This window comes from Rousettus aegyptiacus, unplaced genomic scaffold (assembly GCF_014176215.1).
Source record: "Rousettus aegyptiacus isolate mRouAeg1 unplaced genomic scaffold, mRouAeg1.p scaffold_m13_p_8, whole genome shotgun sequence".
Taxonomy (NCBI): domain Eukaryota; kingdom Metazoa; phylum Chordata; class Mammalia; order Chiroptera; family Pteropodidae; genus Rousettus; species Rousettus aegyptiacus.
Window position 1 is genome coordinate 58,769,474 of NW_023416311.1, and position 19,228 is coordinate 58,788,701.

A 19,228-nucleotide genomic window follows, 5' to 3' on the forward strand; every position below is an offset into this window, starting at 1 on the left:
TCAAGTATACAATACCATAATTAACGACAGGCACCATGCTGTACATTAGATCCTCAGAAGATGATCTTTTAAGTTCATAGCTAAAATGTATAAATTATCACTGCCCCAAATTATAAGCTTTTCAATATTCCAGGATCTAAAAACAAATGGTTTTCGTTAGCTTCTAGAACCTAATGAACTAGAGTTATCACTACTACCTAATATTTCATTTTTTCAACAGCACCGCTCTTTTCTAATAATGTCTTCTCTTAGAACCTGTGATTTGGTTTCATGATTTTTTTGTAGGAAGGTAGAGCAATGGTTATAAATTCTCAGCTTCTCCCTTTATTTTCCTAGCAATATTAAGATTTTTTTTTATTAAGGTATGTCTTCTTCTGTTTAGCTCAAGGGGAATATAGTTGCACATTACCACTCAAATTCATTCTTTTCTGAGCAATTAAACGAACTGTGTCATATATCTCAAACCCTGGTAACCTTCAATGTGAAATTAATGAAAGCCTTCCTGTGTCTGTGATCATTTAAAATATTCAAACAAAGAATATCAATTACACAGAATTTTTTTGTTTTTATAGTATTTATGCTGGGTAAGTACTACTGTACCTGCTCAAAACTATAACTTTTAACAAAAATTAGTTATCAGGATCTATAAAATGCTTAAATTTCTGTATTATGTATAGTTGCTAGTTATATCCAGGTTCATCAACTTTTAGAGATATGATTTAATGTTAATTCAATAATGTAAATATATTTTAAAAGATATATTGCAAAATATATTCCAAAATAGTTATTTATTGTTAGTTAAAGTATGACTGGCCATAACATACTAACTTTACATAGGACTTTTCTTGAATAATTTCAAATACTGAACACATTTAATACTTTACATGATGTTCTCTAACATGATGTTCTCTAACATGTCTGTAATAGAGTCCCTGTCCCATTTAAGCACTGAACACTGTCCGACCTCATCATCAAGCACCGTCAAGTTATAAACCACTGTTGCTCTGCCAGGGAGAAAGGTGATATTTCCTTTAACTGGACTCAAATCTTCTTCTGGTGGATTAGGGCCACCCTCTACCTGCAAAGAAGCACACAGTGCCGTCAATACATACAAAATATTTCATAAGAGTAAAAAAGCATTATTGTGATGTCAGCTGACAAAAATATGAGGTTTACTTAAAAATGTTCTACAAGAATTATACTAACCCGTATGTGAGTCTTCCCTTCTAATTAATAGTCAAGATGTATAATTATAGATTTTGACTATAATTACATCAAACAACATGGTTTCTAAGAGCTTTCTCTTTTTTCTCAACCATTTTATTAAACTTGAGAAAAAAAAAACATTTTTTTCTTGAGAGGAAGGTATTCAAAATTAGTAAATTCTCTTAGGTAATGGAATCAAATACCAGTTCCATCATGAACTGTATAACCTTGGGCATGATAGTTACCCACTCTGTGCAGCATTTTTGTCATCTTTAAAATGAGCATAATAATGTCCACTTTACATGTGAAGATTTAACAAAATCGTTTCTTTTGAAAAGTATTTATTAAGTACTTTGTGCCTGAGCTCTTTTAGGTACTAAGGCTAGAGCAGTGAACAAGGCAACCTCCCTAAGGACCAGGACCTTACATTTGATGAAAGAGAACAAATGATAAGTAAATACATGTGTATGTGGCAGATGATGATAAGTAAGTATTATGGAAAAAAAATTAAGAGGGCATGAAGAAGACCGAGTGATGGGAAGAGCTGCTGTTTATATGCAGTGAAAACAGCATCGGTGTCCAGCAGAACAGTTTATGGCAATGTTAAGTGCTCCACAAATATTAGTTGTAATTACTTCAATAAAACAAAAGGCTCAACACCCAGTAAAATAACTTCAGACATCCAAAGTTGAAAACACTGTAACTGGTGATACCTTATCCTTTCTACAAGCAATTTTTTTCTAATTTTCCCACATTATTTTCAAAAATGTATTATCTAAGTGCATATTCTTAAGTACATGAAATATGGATTAAAGCTTCCTGTGCAGAACTTGCAAGACTACTACATAATTAGTGTTTACTATGCTTTTCATGCATTGCTGCCTTTTGCCATTTTATTTTCTTATGTAATTAACATAACCATCATATGATGTCGGCCCCCATAAGCACAAGAAAAACTCTTCTATGCTTCTGTAGAATTATATTACATAAATCCAATTATCCATTTTATTGATATTATAATAATTAAGATAGAATCTGGTATCAGAACTTTCTAATGTTTTAATGTTTGAAAATAGCATATGATTATGTTCTGGATCTTATAAAACACAAAAATTAGTTGAAGATTTAAATATTTACCTCATAGAACAGCTAACTACGGTAAGCATGTGCTAAGTAAGCAATAAAATGAAATGGTTACAGGTAGCACCCTAAGAAATGCATCTCACCCACATCCTATCTTATTCATGTCAAATGCTATAACATCTATGGTCCTCAATGGTGGAGTTCAACCTCTGTTGACACCATCTATTAAGTGTATTTTTTAAAATGGGTAATGCAAATGGGGGAATACTACATAATAAATAATTTTATATAAGCCTAAGTAACCATTGCATTTTTTAAAATTTTTATATTCGTAAAAAGGTTTATCAAACAGGCTCTATGAATTTTTATGAAATTAACATTATTATTCTATTTTGTGGTTTATTATTAATCTATATCTAAAATGAGATGTTATGATCCACAGTATATTCAAAAAGCAAGGAAAGCATTTTTAACTTAACCATGAACTATATCAGATAATAAAAGTATTCACTTTTATTTCATTTTGGTTAAAGGCCATATTTATTTGTAAAATTGTGGCCACCTGGTATGAACTCTAAAGTGTTACCATTTGAAATGATTTCAGAGTAAACTTACCTCAAAAGTTACAGTGACCATTCCATAGGTTCCTTTTTCTCTGACCAGACTAAGAGGCACAGACTCGTTTCTGCCCGTAGGCTCACTCGCTGTGATTGAGAAAGGCTATTGGGAAGAGCGAAGACAATCGGGCACTGATCAGCCAGAGGCAGGAGGTGATACAAAATGTTACCTTAGAAATACATTTCCACAGGCAAATCAATCCACATTGTTCTCTTAGGAAAGAGCTATTTCCTAGCATTAATTAACAGCAAATAATAAAAGCACTTATAAAGTTAAAAACAATAGTGTTAAAGGAACATAAAACTAGTCAAACAAAAGATGTAGATTCTTGTCTTGGTTCTACCATCAAACTGTTTTGCTGAGGAATCTTAAAGGTTATTCAGTTGAAAAATGACAAACTCAAATGCTCACAGGGACCCAGGTCACAGAAATAAGTTGCACCTTCAGACCAAGGCAGCTCATTGGAACCAACACTCAGCCTTGCTCCCAAGCACTATTCCTTCTTCATCGGTCAACTCACCATTGAAAAGCAGACAACTGCTAATGACGTTTTCAGATTACAATCACTGAGGGGAAGAAAAAGCCAGGACTTCAAACGTTGAAATGTGCATTGGCTGGTTGAAAGTTGGTGTAGAAGAGGAGGAAGAGGGAAGTAGCCAGGTACACACTACCTAGGGCAGTGGTGCCCATTTCTCCGGTATCATTTATAAATGGTGATAGGAATGCCTGTCTCAAGAGTTGTGATGAGGTTTCAACAAGATAATTCATATCAAGTGCTTAGCCTAGTACCTGACACATAGGGAGGGTTCAGGAAATGTTGGCTATTATTATCATGAACAATGTTATCTTCATCATCAATATATTCATTATCTAGATCAGGAAATAATGCCAGCCTATTTAACATCTATTGTGAGCTCAATGGTTACTTAGTTTAATTTTAATCATTCAGGACAGCTTCCCAGTCAAAAGCTGCTTGGCAGCAGTGAGACAATAGTCAGGAACTTGGAACCAAAGCTAGAGACTACAGAATTCATTCCCAGAGGCTAAGATGTATAATACTGAAACCAAAAAAAAAAAAACAAACAAACAACTTCTGGTCAAGATGGTGGTTTTCGGTTCTCCTGAGTACCATGTTCTACTGGATCAGAACTGAATATTAAGAATACAGTGTTGCCAGGGTGCCACTCTCTCCCAGGGACTCTGGATTTAGTGCTGGAACCACTCCCTCCTAATACTCCACATGGATGCCCTCACTCAAGTTGCCAAGTCAGCTGGTATGGAGTTCCTTCGGGCTTTCAGGCTCCTGAAATTCTCCACTAGTGTTTTGACCGTGGCCTATGATTCTACAACATTCTTATAAACAATAGGAGGAGGAGAATTTGGAAAGTAATAATAACTACTCCCAACCCTGTTTCTTTTCATTTTGGAGGCAATAAGAACATTGACAGGAACCTGTGTTATCACAGCAAGCCAAGTTGATTTGGACAGCAAATCTACCTGTATCTCTTACTAATTACTAAGACACCTTCAAAGGCTTTCATTCATCTCGGTATTGGCGAGGTGAGAGAACTAAGGAAAAGTTTACTGAAATACATTTTTTGCCTTTTGTTCTATAGTGACTTCCATTTACAGAAATTCAGGCGATTCTCCTTATGCCACCTTGGGATCTTTTTATTCTCTGAGGAAAATGCTCCATCCTGAGTTAACGATGGCTGAAATATCCTCTCAGACATTGTAGAGTGTTTGTGTTTAGTTGCGTTAAGGAAAAATATGTGGACTTTTGGGGACAAATTTGGGGACTGTTATATATTTACTAGTCTCAACTGGAAATCCCTTTTGAACAGGGGAGAAGCAAGCTGGCTATTGGACAGTGATTTATTGTGATTTTTGTTTACTGTAAAAATATTTCTCTTCTGAACTATATTTCCATTTGTGGTCCTGAAGGAAGTTCTTATAACTCAAAATTTGTCTAGTCTTATATAAAGGACTTTAAAAAATGTTTACTTTCAAAAACTGAAAGAATCCTTTAAACAAATCACTATGAGGTTGGGGATGAGTGCAGAGAAAAGGCAATAGGGAAGAAATAAAGCAAGTAAGCCTGCTTTATAATTAACTAATAATTCCCTAGCATTCAAATAGAAATAATTTAATTAATTTCTGCAAATGACAATAGAGATTACAAAATGTCTACTATATTTATATTATTAACATATCTTGTTTAATAAAGATACTACAGTTATAAAGATCATATTTATTTATAGCCCACCTTGTTCAGAAGATAATTTAAGGTAGTAAAAAAATGACATACAATCCACCAATTGTAGTTAGCATTCTAAATTGGAAAAAAAGCTGGGGAGCATCACATCATTTTTTAGTAGTGATAATTAGTAACATCATTCAAAAGTTTCCATATCAGGAAAGTGATTATAGTCTAATACTTAGTGGCAAAATCCAATGGTATTAGAAAAAATAATTTGTTTTATTTTAAGGGCTCGATGGCAGATATGCTCACCACTACACCACCGATGCCAAGTGAATTTAGCAAGGGGTGGACTCAAGTTCATAAAGATATATGCACCCTGATGTTCACTGCAGCATTATTCACAGTGGCCAAGACATGAAAACAACTGAAGTGTCCTTAGGTAGATGACTGGATAAAGATGTGGTACATATATACCATGTAAGATTACTCAGCTGTAAGAAAAGCTGAAATATGCCATTTGAGACAACATGGATGGACCTTGAGATTATCATGTTAAGGGAAATAAGTCAGAGAGAAAAGGTTGAGAATCGTATGGTTTCACTCATACATGGGATATAAAACTGAAAGCAATAAACAAACAAAAACTCATAGACACAGACAACAGTTCAGTAGTTGCCAGAGGGAAAGGGGGGAGGAGAGGTAGATAAGAGTAAAGGGGGTTAAATATATGGTGATGGAAGGAAATTTAACCTTGAGTGGTTAAATTTATTTACACAATGCAATATACATACATATGACATATTATTAAATTGTACACTTGAAACCTATATAATTTTACTAACCAATATCATCCCAATCAATCTAATTGGAAAATGAATATGATGACAAAAAAAAAGAGCTGCTTACAATTTCTCTCAAGAGGGGACTTGTCTTGTGTGTTTGTGTTTAAAGATAAACCCTCTGAACATAGGATTGGCCAGGGACATAGGAATCTGGTGATAAGGGAGAAAAAATTGAACTGCTGAGAAAAACGGAAGGGGACAACATGGAGTTTTAACCTTTAGGAAATATTAATTAATGGAAAATCTCAGGGTAGGGATTCACTAGAGATATTTTAAGCACTGTAATGCCTGCTTAATTCAATGTTAAGGTTACTATAGATTTTTCCAGTATTCTTTCAATACATTTTTCTCATTTCCAAGTCACTCCAAATTTTCAGAGGAGGCTGACAGGCAACACTTTCTTTAAGTGGCAGTTGGGGAAATCAAGCATAAGGAAATAGTTTATGACATCTGCTATAGACTGAATGTTTTTGCACCCCTACCCCCAATTTACACGTTGAAATCCGAACCTGTAATGTGATAGTATTAGGAGATGGGGCCATTGAGAGCTAATTAGGTCATGAGGGCAAAGCCCTCATGAATGGGATTAGTGCCCTATAAGAGACTCCAGAGAGTTCCCTTGCACCTTCTGCCATGGGAGAACACAGCAAAAAGGCAGCCGTCTATGAAACAGAAAGTGAGCCTTCACCAGACACTTCAGAACTGTGAGGAATAAATTTCTGTTGCTTTTAAGCCACCCAGTTGATGGTATTCTGTTATAACAGACTGAACCGACAAACACAACATCTGAGTTAGAGACCACCAAAGGAGATGACAGTGACGCAGGCGGAATGATCCGCAGAAAGAGTTTAGGGCAAGTAACAACAGTATAGTCCTTATCAATTCGAAAAAATCTTAGGTAGAACAAATGGACAGTCTATAGAATGTAGAATATGGATAAAGTCAGAGCAAGTTTTATTTAATATCAAAAGACAATGATACTAGGTCATAACATTATAATAATTTAAAAAACAAGCTATTATCTAGCAACCACGAGATTAATCAAACTATAAACATACCATATTAAATGAAATAATTCCAAATGCATTGTCATTTGATAATATTGTCACAGTAACAGTCCTTGGCCATCCAAGCTTCACATTTCCTGAAGGTTTCTAAAATAAAAGCCCAAATGTATATTAACAAATTAAAGATAAGAAGAAATAATAATCGTTTTAACAGAATTTCTATCTTTAAATAATTATTCCGAGTATGAATAAAAATATAAGAATATTTTCAATGCACAGATTAAGAAAATATTTTCAAACTAAGTCAATATGGTAAAAGCATCCCAACAAGAATTCTTCAAAAAGTTTTGAAATCATTAATCACTAACTACTAAAATATAAATTGTTATAATTATAAGTAATCACTGGGGCCAGTAATACTATAAATATTACGATTACTCTAATCTCATTACTAATAGGAAAGAGAATTAAGCAAGCAGTATGAAAGTCCATTCGAATATGATTCTTTCCTTATACTATAGAAGGTGTTAAAACTTAATAATTGTCTATTCCATAATCACAGAGCCAAGCTAAAGATAAAACAAATAGTTAAAGCATTTTTCTAATAAATGTGAGAAGAGTTGTCTACATTTCTATTGCTATTGAAAAGCAGCAAAAAGGAATATAAAAAAAGATAGCGAGCAAAACATGACTGTTTTAAGTATCATTTTCTTAAAAATTTTAATCATACCAATATAATTATTCTAAAAAAAATTCTCAATGCCCTTCAGCGAAATTAACTAGAGCAGCATTGGCAGTTGTTGACTCACCTAAGAGATAAACCCATAAAGGAACAATTAAACCTTAAGCTAGTCAAGCATTTTTCCCAGGGGTACTCTGAATTTATTCTAAAGCACAGGGACCTCCCACTTCCATGCATGCTTTCTGTGCTCCTCTCCTTTGAACTCAAAAGTCACGGTCATTCTTTGTGCATCTGGTAGCAGGGGAAGGATAAAAGAGAAAAGGGCCAAAGGGAAGAATGGGTTTTCTTGAGCATCTGTCATAGCAGTTGCTAAGTAAGCTGAATGGATCCAAAAACTAGCTGTAGGATCTTCTAAACAAGATTGTCTGAGAAATAACTAGACCGTGGAACTGCCAGAGAGGTTTTCAGTTCTGGCTTCTGTGAAAACAACCACCGGTCAACTAAATCGGCTTATCTCTACAGAAACAGATTTTTAAGGGTTTCAAGATTTTTATGAATTTAAGGTTAAGGGAGGGTGGGGGAGAAGGATTTACCTGTAATGTTAAATGAAAAATAAAAGTTTCATCAGGCTCTGGTAAGTCATCATCACATACTGCTATATACACTGTCCTGTTTGTTTCTCCAACAGGTATAAAAGCTGCAGCATATGTGTCAAAAAAGTCACTGGTGTCTTCTCCGTAAAGCTATCAAATGCAAAATACATAGATAGTTCTTAAATAACAGTGAGGACAAACAAGACTGATCCTAATTGGAGCAATCAACAGGAAAAAAAATAAACATGAATCATCAAGTGACACTGATGTTTATAGATAAGATGTACAAAAAACAAATATTTAACGACTCATAAAAATCACCATCAAAAAGCATTACAAAAAGAAATGATTCTACACAAAAAATTATTTGCTTATCCTCTGGAAGATAAAGGAATCATCACATAGAAAGGTGATAATTATAAAGGAAAGTAATGATGTATTTTTTTCTCTACCTCTTGATTGACCTGAAGTGGATTACAGCAAACCTAACGAGAAGACAGTTGTAGCTAAAACTCTCCCAAAGAAGGGTTAACAGTAGCCTGCCAAAATATATCAGGAAAATCAATTATTTTCCTTATCGGTTTCAAAGAGATGGCTCTTTCCGAAACTTCCAACGTGAAGTTTATTTATATTTTCCCACAACTCCAATAAAGATCCAATAAACTTATTAGTCATTATAAACTTTTCCTTAACTTTTAAGACCTAATTCTGTAATAACAGCATTGCTAATAAGTTTTTCAAGAGAAAAATAATTATGAAATTATAATGGGGCAACTTCTTGTGCAAAATCTAAATGAGACTTATTTTGCTAAAGAACTCAAAATTAATAACTCAGTTACTAGAATGAAACTATTATTTAGTACAAACAAAAATTAAAGATGCATATAGTTAATTTTTAGTCTTCATTTATATAAATCAATTGTTTTAAATACTTGAGAAATCCAAGTAAGTTGTCAAGGATGTTGGAAAACTTGCAATCATACTTTAATATAAAAAATGGCAGTCTTTCAGAAAGCATTACATATCAAAAGCCACTGAAACAAAAGGAAAAACACAGTAATCAACCCCCAAAAAATCATTTAACAATCTAAAATATCGAAAAATCAACACATGCAAATAGTTTCATTTATAACAGCAAAACTTGGAAGCAACTTCAATGAAAATCAGTTGAGGAATAATTGGGAAATCATGACACCACCATCAAGAAATGTAAAAATAATAGAGCAATCTGAAAAAATCATTAGGAGACAAGCAAAATTATATGTAAAAGGTTATCAAATATTATACTCAAACTAAAACTGAATTCAATATATATGTCATAAAATAAGAATGAAAAGCAATGCATGAAATTATAATATTGGGTTTGTTTCATAGGTAGTTTTTTCTTCTTTGTCTCTTTTCATAATGTTTCATAATGTGATCATTTACCCTATTGCTTAAAAACCTATTTATGAAAACAAAAATTTTAAGTACACTGGACCTCAAATATACCAATATCCTTAGTGGCATATGACATTATTTTCTGATTAAACATAAACACATGCACACAGAATCCATCCAATAATTACACCGTGTGTGAGAGCAATAGTTTAACAAATTCTACCTAACGTCTACATAACATACCTGATATCTCCTAAAAGAGCTCTCTGACATAACTAAGGTTTTTTTTTTTTAATTATAGCCATGTTTCTACTTTTAAATATTCCATGTATTTTCTTAAAGCTACCCTGACAATAGATAATATATCCAAGCAGAGAACTAGAATTCAAATTACCCAAAATAAAATGTTCTTTTACTTAGAAATACTTATTGATATTTTTGTTTTGTTTTAAAATAGATGAACATTTAAAATTAATCAGTCTATACCTTAAATATACTATTCTTGTCAAATGCACATGCTACTTTATCATGATGAAACTATTCAGAATCTCAAACTGAAACTAAGAAATTTTCATATCTATTTCAATAATAATAGAAGTACAATCGCTTCTTACCGATACAATTGCAGTGACATTTGCTGGCTCTCCTATCCTTTCGATGACAAGACGAATAACTGTTGTACTTGTTTCATTAACTATAAATTCTGTTTGTCCAGCAAACCTTATTTCTGTTTCTCCAAACACAAAAGGGATGAATAAAGCTGAAAAAAGATTTACTAATAAAGATGAAGAGGGCATCCCTACAAGAGAAAAAAAAAGACTTTGTTCACAAAAACATATCTAATGTTATCTTCATAAAATTATGTTGTCTACAGATACAGAGGGTGAAGACTCAGACAGTAAGCAACTAAGACATAAATACATCAAATACTAAGTTACCCAATTCAAATGTGTTATCATAGAAATAAATTAAAAATCCCAAACTCTTCTATGGTTCTCTTTCATTATTCAGAACTACTTTTGTTAACTTATATATCAAGATAATAGGTTTATATTAACTAGCTTTAAACTTATTTACTAAATTTAGTTTGTTTAAAAAAAAAATTACCCTTTAATTATTCTAAGAAAAACCTAAGCAGCAACATAAAAATTAATTGAAGTCCATCTTCCCCCAAATGAAACTATAAAATACGAGCAAAAACTTTAAAAATTATCAAATGGATCAAAAAATCTTAATGGAACTTATTCATCTATTTGGTGATCATTCAAATATGAGAACTCTTGAAATTAGTATATAAAGCATTTAACCTAAACCTTTATAAATTGATTTCATAGTTGTGTCTACTTTTTCCTTAAATTGGTCTTATCTGAGCATGCTTTTTAAAAGTTTTTGGTTATTCCAAAAAAATAATCTTTTTAAAGAACACGAAAATTCCAAGAACTTAAATTTCTCCCATTTTACTAGCTAAAATACTAACACGACTTCTTAGAAAATGTCCACGTTGCTTTAAAAAAAAGCAAATTTGGCAAAGCATGTTATTTCCATAACTTCTATTGTTTTCATCTTACTACAACCTGCATGTTTGAGTCATTGATATTGTTCCTACATTCAGCACTGTGTGATTCAAGTGCTTTCAAAAGCACAACAGTGCAGTGGCCTCTTGAAAGCACTGCTGTTTTGTAATGTAGATGTACCTTAAAAAATGTGAACAATTTTTCTCACGGATCATTAAGATTCCAATGGATTATGTGATCAGTCACACGAACATAACAAGTTCATGCGTTTTTAAAAGAGAGTTGCATTACAAACTCTATGAGCCAAAATGCTTCCTATTAATCTTTACCTTGATCGAGAAGTAATAAAATTTTCACATTTGTGGTATTTCCACACGGCTGCGCATGCCTTTATAGTTAAGAACTACAAAATACATAAGTTCTTGATATATTTAGGGTTTAAATGTAATTTTTGCAGTCAAGTATATTCAAACAATGCAGTCTGAGACTGCTTAACATCTCACATGCCTAGAGCACCAAAATCTATAGAGAGATGCAGAGTTCAGATGGAGTCTAGGAAAGACACATAGGCCAATAGAGAAAAAGATTCTGGGAAACCAAGGAACTTCTTACACCAGTGCCTTCTCTCTAAAGAGAACCTGCCATGGGGCTCAGGGACTTGGTAAAGAACTAAAAAGAATTCTCCCTCACCAGCTTCGAACACTTGACTTCTAAGCCAGGAACATTTATCGAAAGAAAGGAAATGAAAAATATGAGAGAGAAGGAAAAAGGCAATACCTAGGCGAGGCAGGAAATTGGGAGCAGTTCTGGGCTAAACCAAAGGCAAATGAAGAACTTTTGTGGAATTCTAAAGTCAGAATGATTTCACACCTCACTTATGACAGTGAGAAAGAAATGAACTAGGGATGAGAATACAGAATAGAGGGATGAGGAAGTAGCAACTGGGGCCTTGGGTGTATAAGTAAACGATCAACTTTGAGCTATTGTGACTTTGAAAGAAAAATCTCAATTCCTTGAACATGAAATGTGATAGTACCCTGAGCTGAGAAATAAGAAGACACCTAAAAAAGTTCTAAGTGAGAAAGAGTGAAAGCGAGTTACAGTATGAGGAGAAATCATGAGTGACTGGGAACATAAGTTCTCAAAATTTTTCCTGCACAAGAATCCACTCAAACCTTTGTTAAAATTCTCATTCTCACATGCGGAAACTCAGATCCAATAAGTTTGGGGTAGGGTCCAGGAATCTGCATTTAACAGGCAGCCTGACTGATTCTTATGTAACTGATCCTTGGGATACACTTTGAAATACACTGTGTACAGTGAGAGTAAGAGTGTGAGGAGTGTGTGCTGGAATGGACATACAATAGACCACATTTGTAGCTTTAAGTTAATTACTAAATTTTTCAGTGCAGTATGAACCTACTGCAGACTTCCTCACATATTTTTCTACATATTACCATACTGCATTTTAAGATGCCATACATCCTAAAGAAAAACTATAATGACCTACAGAAAGTAATCAGAACAGCAAATGCTTCTATTGTGTTGTTCTAGCTACTTTATATATAATAACTCATTAATACCATTTTATAGTTGAAGAAACTAACAAACAGACAGATTAGTTAACACATGCAATGTTATTTAGGCTAAGTAAGTAGCTAGGCAGAATTTGAATCCAGGAGTCCACCTTCAGATGCTCCATGCCATGACCAAACTATATTGCCTCTTACATTTTAGTCCTATTCACCACCATCACAAATAACATGGTAGACTGTTTATGCGACATGCTTCCAAGCATTAGACTATTTTAAATTTATGTATGATAACCAAAACTACTACGAAGCTGCATAATTATGACTCCCTTAAAAATATGCACTTTATTCTGATAAACATTACACTTATTTAACTGAAATTATAGTTCTCTTGACTACTTTAAATATAACAGCATCTCTGAATGTCAGAAACAATGAGTTCAAATGCTATATTCTTGCAGTTTCCCATGCAATTAGAGCTCTGAGGACTTGTGGGTAAGTCGGTAAATTCATTTTAAATTGGTGAACATCAGTGAGTTTGGGGATTATGCAAAATGAACAAACAGGCATGATTGGAAATGCCTCAAATTCTGTGACATCAACGATAATTGAACCTCTTTTGCTTTCATCCTTTCAACTTGTAAGAAAAGTTGTTGAGGCAAAGCTAGCATTCAATAGAAATTAAAAGATGAAGAAAAAGTTGTGAAAGTGAAGTTCCCATTAGAAGACTGGCATAATTACACAAATGCTGAAGTTTCTTTTTCAGAGTAACTAGGTACATTTTCCTTTATCATTCTAAAAATCTAGGCTTTAGAACGCTGTTTATTAACTCAGAAGACAAGGCATTAGTAACTGACACAACATTTAAGTCATATCTATTTCGGGTCACTTGTTCTCTCATTGGATTTAATAAGTTTTATATGACCCATGACACCACCTATTTTAAAACTCTATAAAATGAATTCCAAACAACATATATTTAAAGGTCGTAATGTGCTTAACTCGTAGTCTGTCAATTATGAAAGAATAAGTTTGGCATTACTGAGTCATTTATCTGCTCTGTAATGGCATGATATGCCCATATTCGAATCCTCTCACTTCTATCACCTATGTTCTCTTTACACCTCCCACTCTTGCTCAGTAAACTGTTCCTGCTAATAGATATATCTTTTAACAGATCTCTTATTGTTAAAACAATATAAGATCTGGATTATTTTCTTGCTTATTATTTCTTGAATTACACTATTTTTTAATAATTTTTTTGTTTTCCAATTACAGTTGACATACAATATTATTTTGTTTCAGGTGTACAACATGCCAATTAGTATATATAACTTACAATGTGATTGCCCCAATAAATCTAGTACTCATCTGACACAATACATTGTAATTAAAATATTGACTATATTCCATTTGCTGTACTTTTCATGCCCATGACTATTTATTTCATAACTACCAATTTGTACCTCTTAATCCCTTCCCCCTCTTTACCCATAGCCCCAAACCTTCTACTATCTAGCAACCACCCAAATGTTCTCTGTACTATGAGTTTCTGTTTTATTAATTTTGTTTTTTTAGATTCCATAGGTAAGTGGAATCATATGGTATTTGTCTTTCCCTATCTGACTTATTTCACTCGCATACTACTCTCTAGGTCCATCCATGTTTTGCAGATGGCAAGATTTCATTCTTTATTATGGCTGAGTAATATTCCGCTATATATATGCACCACTTCTTCTTTAGCCATGCATCTATTGATGAACCTTTAGGTTGCTTGCATATCTTGGCTATTGTAAATAATGCTGCAATGAACATATAAATACACGTCTTTTTGAATTAGCGGTTTTTTGAATTTGAGTTTCTTCGAATAAATCCCAGATGTGAAATTACTGAGTCCTTTCTTTGTCTCTTGTCATAGACTTTACTTTAAAGTCTATTTTGTCTGGTGTAAGTACTGCTGCCCCAGTTTTTTCTTTCTTTTCCATTTTCATGAAGTATCTTTCTCCATCCTTTTACTTTCAGTCTATGTGCGTCTTTCGATCTGAAGTGAGCCTCTGGCAGGCAGCATACGTAAGGGTCTTGTTTTCTTACCCATTCAGCCATCCTATGTCTTTTGACTGGAGTATTTAATCCACTAACATTTAAAGCAATTGTCAGATGTAGTTATTGCCTTTTTATTATTCATATTTTTTGTTTTTCCTTAAAGAAGTCCCTTTAACATTTCTTGTAATACTGATTCACTGGTGATAAACTCCTTTTGCTTTTACTTGCCTGGGATATCATATGAAGTTCTGACAGAGTCCTGATAGCACACAGGCACAAAGTCTTAGGGTCTTGGATTCTACTAATCATGTCTAGCCTACTCAACAAGTCATCGAATTCTGCAAACAATATTTCAAAATTAAAATCAGAAATATAGTAGAGTAGCTCCTACAGTGCAAACTGGTTGCTTTCAGAAGAGAACTTAAATTTTAGTATAACATTTGTATACAGAGCATTTATTCTACATTGTGCAACACGCTGTGCTAATCAATGAGGACACAAGGACCCATAAGATATCATCCTTGGCTCCATGATAATCACAGGGATGGGTGTATGATTCAGGTCACACCCAAAAAATCCAATGAGACAAAATTCTGAGACCTTTGCTTAAACATAAAGATGCAGATACTCTCTACCATTAGATTCAGCATCATATTGGCTGGGGCCAGTTTCCTCCAAAGCCTGAAAATGAATCCAACACAGCCAGACAGAGCCAAGAGATGGAAAGGAGCCAAGTCTTGATAATCAAGCTTAGGTTCATAAATCAAGCTTTACTGAGGCAATAAATTAAATTTTTTTATAAAGCCAGCTTGGGTTGGATTTTCTGTAATTTTCAACATCAATATTTATCCACTAATCTCCAACCTGTGACATTATGAATGCATATTAGAATATACCGAGTGGAAGATCCCTCCTCCTCCACACTGACATTTGACGGTCTTAATCTTTACTAAAAAGATTAAGTTTGTGAAAGGACCACACTAGCTATCTTTCCTGTTCTCATGCAATTATTACCACCATCTGTAATATTTTCCTCTCTACCTTGAAACTGACAGTCACTAGTAAGGAAAGTTTGGATATGTAGACAAATCAAAGACATCTCCACGACAGAACAAAGCAGGACAGGAGTATATCGCATTGGCTCAATGTCCTGAAAAAGCCAATGCCCTTCTGAGTGTCATGAAGAACCCTAACATCAGGATTCTTTAAATTCTGGCATTAATTCCTTTCTCTTGCTTTTGTCCTGGATGCCTAGGTTTTTTTTCCCCTCTTGAAAACCTACTGATAATTGCTAACTTTCTTCTCCACTTGGATTACTTAGCACATAAACATATTGAATGCCATTTATAAAACATTGCCAACATAATATACTATAATAACCATGGAATTCTAAATCCTATTTATCTAGGACATTATCTTCCTCTCATCTTGCCACTTATTAATGAGTACCTTAGAAAAGTCTGCAAATATATTCTAAGTAAAATAGTCTTATATTTTAAGTTGCAATAAGTCTGTAGGCACAATAGAATAAGGAATAGAGTAAATTAGAATCAGCACCCAATAGATAATGATGTAAAGAAAATCATAAGAATTCAATTTATTTTACTGATTTTGCAGTAATCAACTTTCATATAAAATCTTTCATCAATTTGAAAGTTAATTTTGTCTAAGTTTCAGAATAAACAATTTTAAGAATATCTGTGAGGGATAAGGTAAAAAGACAAATATTATTAGTTCACAATTAAAGGGAATATATTGACCTTTTAGCTTCAGCTGTTGCCTTGTCAATGCTGTAGCAAGCATCTTCCCACGGTGTGACCACCAGGTAATTAATACTGAAAATCTGATCCTAATGGAGCAAGGCTTTCAAGTTTAGAATTACTTGAATTCTATTACATTTACTAAAGGGCACTCTAAAACTATAGAATTACTCCTGCGGAATAAGAGAAGTTTCATCATTCATATCATCAATTATTCAGCCTCAAAGAATTCTTAATCTATTATTTGTACTACAAAAAATTGACCTCTTCCTTCCTTTATACCAAACATAATTTAAATTTGTAATTTTCAAAAAAAATCTGTTACAAATGGAGAAAATACTAAATATTTTTAAATGATAAAGGGGATAGTCCCTTACTGTTATTCAAACTATATGTAATGTTTATTACCTTTATTTTTTATTTATTTAAAAATTTTAAGGAATAAATTTTTATTTTATTCATCTTTAAATAACACATATACACGTCATATTATATTAAAAAAACATAAAGGTAAACAATGAAAAGTAAGTCTCCTTCACGCCACTCCTCACCATCCTTATGCCTCTCCTACTCATGGTCAATTTGTTATCAACTTATTATCTGTCTGTCTCAAGAAAGAATCTATGCATATATTAAGATGAATGTCCAGAAGAGAAAAGTCCTGTGCCAGATTTCGTTTCCTTCTGCAAACAGGCTACAGAAATGAACACATTTTTCTCAAGATGGTGGTTAATAGATACTAAGCTTCAATGTAGACAATCATAATGGGTAGACATTTGTTGTCTTAAATACACACCATCATTATTGTAGATTTCATCAGTAAAATGGTGGCTTCCATTGACTTTCAGTATACCTATCAATTCAATCTCCTGGGAAAGGTAGACAAAATCTAGCAACCTGCACTTTCCAAGACCACACACTGTCAAACCTACATTAATCATGACTAACTTGACCTCTACACCTAGAACACAAGAGTCATCCTGCCTCCTCCCCGCTTACATCATTCTGTGATTCCCCTTTGATTCTCTCCTGTGTGTTATCTCCTCTTTGTTGATTCCATGTTTTCCTCTTTCTTGGTTTACTTGATTTCCCTGTTCTGATGGCGAACATTCTCCAGTAACCTCCTAAGAAAGGGTATGTAAAGATAAATGTTTTAGGTTTTGTATGTTAGAAATTATTGTGATATTAATCTTCCACTTAACTAATACTTTCATTGGGTATTGAATTTTAGGTGAAAGTAATTTTCTTTCATTATTTTGAAAGTTTTGTTCCATTATTTTCAAACTCCCAGCATTGCTGTTAGGAAACCCAAAATCATTTTGATTCTAAAGTGTGGTATGTGTTGGCTTATTTGTGTTGTCCTCAATCTATAAAGTTTCTTTTGTCCACAAGTGTTATAAAATTTCACAGGATTTTTCTTGGAATTTGGTTTATTTTTATTTGGCTGAGGACTCAATTGATCCCCTTCAATCTGACACTCCTACAGACCTGGAAAATTTCATTCTATTTCACCATGTTTGTGCCCCTTCCATTTTCATTGTTCTTTCATCCTAAAATTCCTATTATTTAATATTGATAGTCTAGTACTGACTCTTATTTCCTTATCTTTTATTTTCTCTAATTTCCAATTATTTGATTTTATACTACTTTCTGAGAACTTAATTCATTTTCAAATTTCAATTCTAATTTTTTATTTATGCTATTGTTTTCAGTTTCTACAATTTAATGGTATCCCATTCTTTTACCTCTCAACAATAGTTTTTCAAATTTTTCCGTTCTCTTTTTGTCTCTGTTACCTCTAAGTTGCTTTGTCATTTATTCTGAAATTTAATTTCTATATAAGGGGATTTCTTCAAATGTCTGGTAATTCTTGGTTAACTACAAAAAGTAGGTTAACTACAAAAAGTAGGTTAACTACAAAAAGTCACGACCCTTTCCCATGATCTTTTATGATTGAATGGCCTGAATATACGAATCTGTATATCTGCATCTGATTAAGAACAAGAGACCGAAATAACAATTTGAAATTCTGAGCATGTGTGGGAGAGTGTAGCTCGTCAACACTGAGTGAAATGGATAAACCTTATATTAGAATGTCTCGATTTTAGTATCTTTAGAAAAGACCACCCTCAGGTTGAACAGGTTCCCCAAAGAAGATATAGAAATAATTACAAAGACTTCTGGGACTAAGGGTGGGAAAGGGACTGGAGTCTGGGAAGTCAGTAATTATCTAATGATCATCTGTTTGCTCTAAGGATCCACACCCTTAAACATGTCTTGCATCTCCAGTCAAGACACCAATTTTACCATTTCCGGAGAATAAATAGCACAGTTACAGGAATGGGGCATAGTCAGCAGCAGTGTGAAATGGAATAGATAATGATTCTAGGAATCCAAATACTCCTGGAGCAGCTGTCACCTCACCTGTTTGCTCACCTACCACCCACAGTTACAGAGGTACCTGATGCTACCATTTCCTATACCTTTTGAGTATTCTTTGCAAACATGCCAATTCCGTGGTCTACTAGTTTAGAATTAAGCTGCTGTGGGTCTGCTGAGCCACTCACTACTCATTTCATCTACCTTCTGGCTCAAAAAGTGCATTGCTATTCTCACCACTCCTCTTCTATCCTTGTGAGTTTATCTAATCATTAAAAAAATAAACGAACAAACAACAACTCTTACTATAAAGTTTTAGGTGGTTTAGGTAGATCCAATATAAAAAAAAATACATATGAAAAGGTTCATATTTTCCCAAGTATTCA

At 33.5% G+C, this 19,228-nt stretch overlaps 1 protein-coding gene across 2 annotated transcripts in view; it reads right to left on the reverse strand.

Moving 5' to 3' along the window:
* The window catches only part of ADGRV1 (adhesion G protein-coupled receptor V1), a 473,598-nt gene that overhangs the window by 428,799 nt on the left and 25,571 nt on the right, over nucleotides 1-19,228 (reverse strand). For both annotated transcript variants that reach the window (XM_036225348.1, XM_036225347.1), the window contains exons 2-6: nucleotides 10,229-10,413; nucleotides 8,235-8,384; nucleotides 7,011-7,106; nucleotides 2,905-3,009; nucleotides 965-1,078 (exon numbers count right to left, since the gene is read on the reverse strand). In XM_036225348.1, the coding sequence (XP_036081241.1) occupies nucleotides 965-1,078; nucleotides 2,905-3,009; nucleotides 7,011-7,106; nucleotides 8,235-8,384; nucleotides 10,229-10,413 (650 nt within the window). The remainder of the gene's footprint in view (nucleotides 1-964; nucleotides 1,079-2,904; nucleotides 3,010-7,010; nucleotides 7,107-8,234; nucleotides 8,385-10,228; nucleotides 10,414-19,228) is intronic.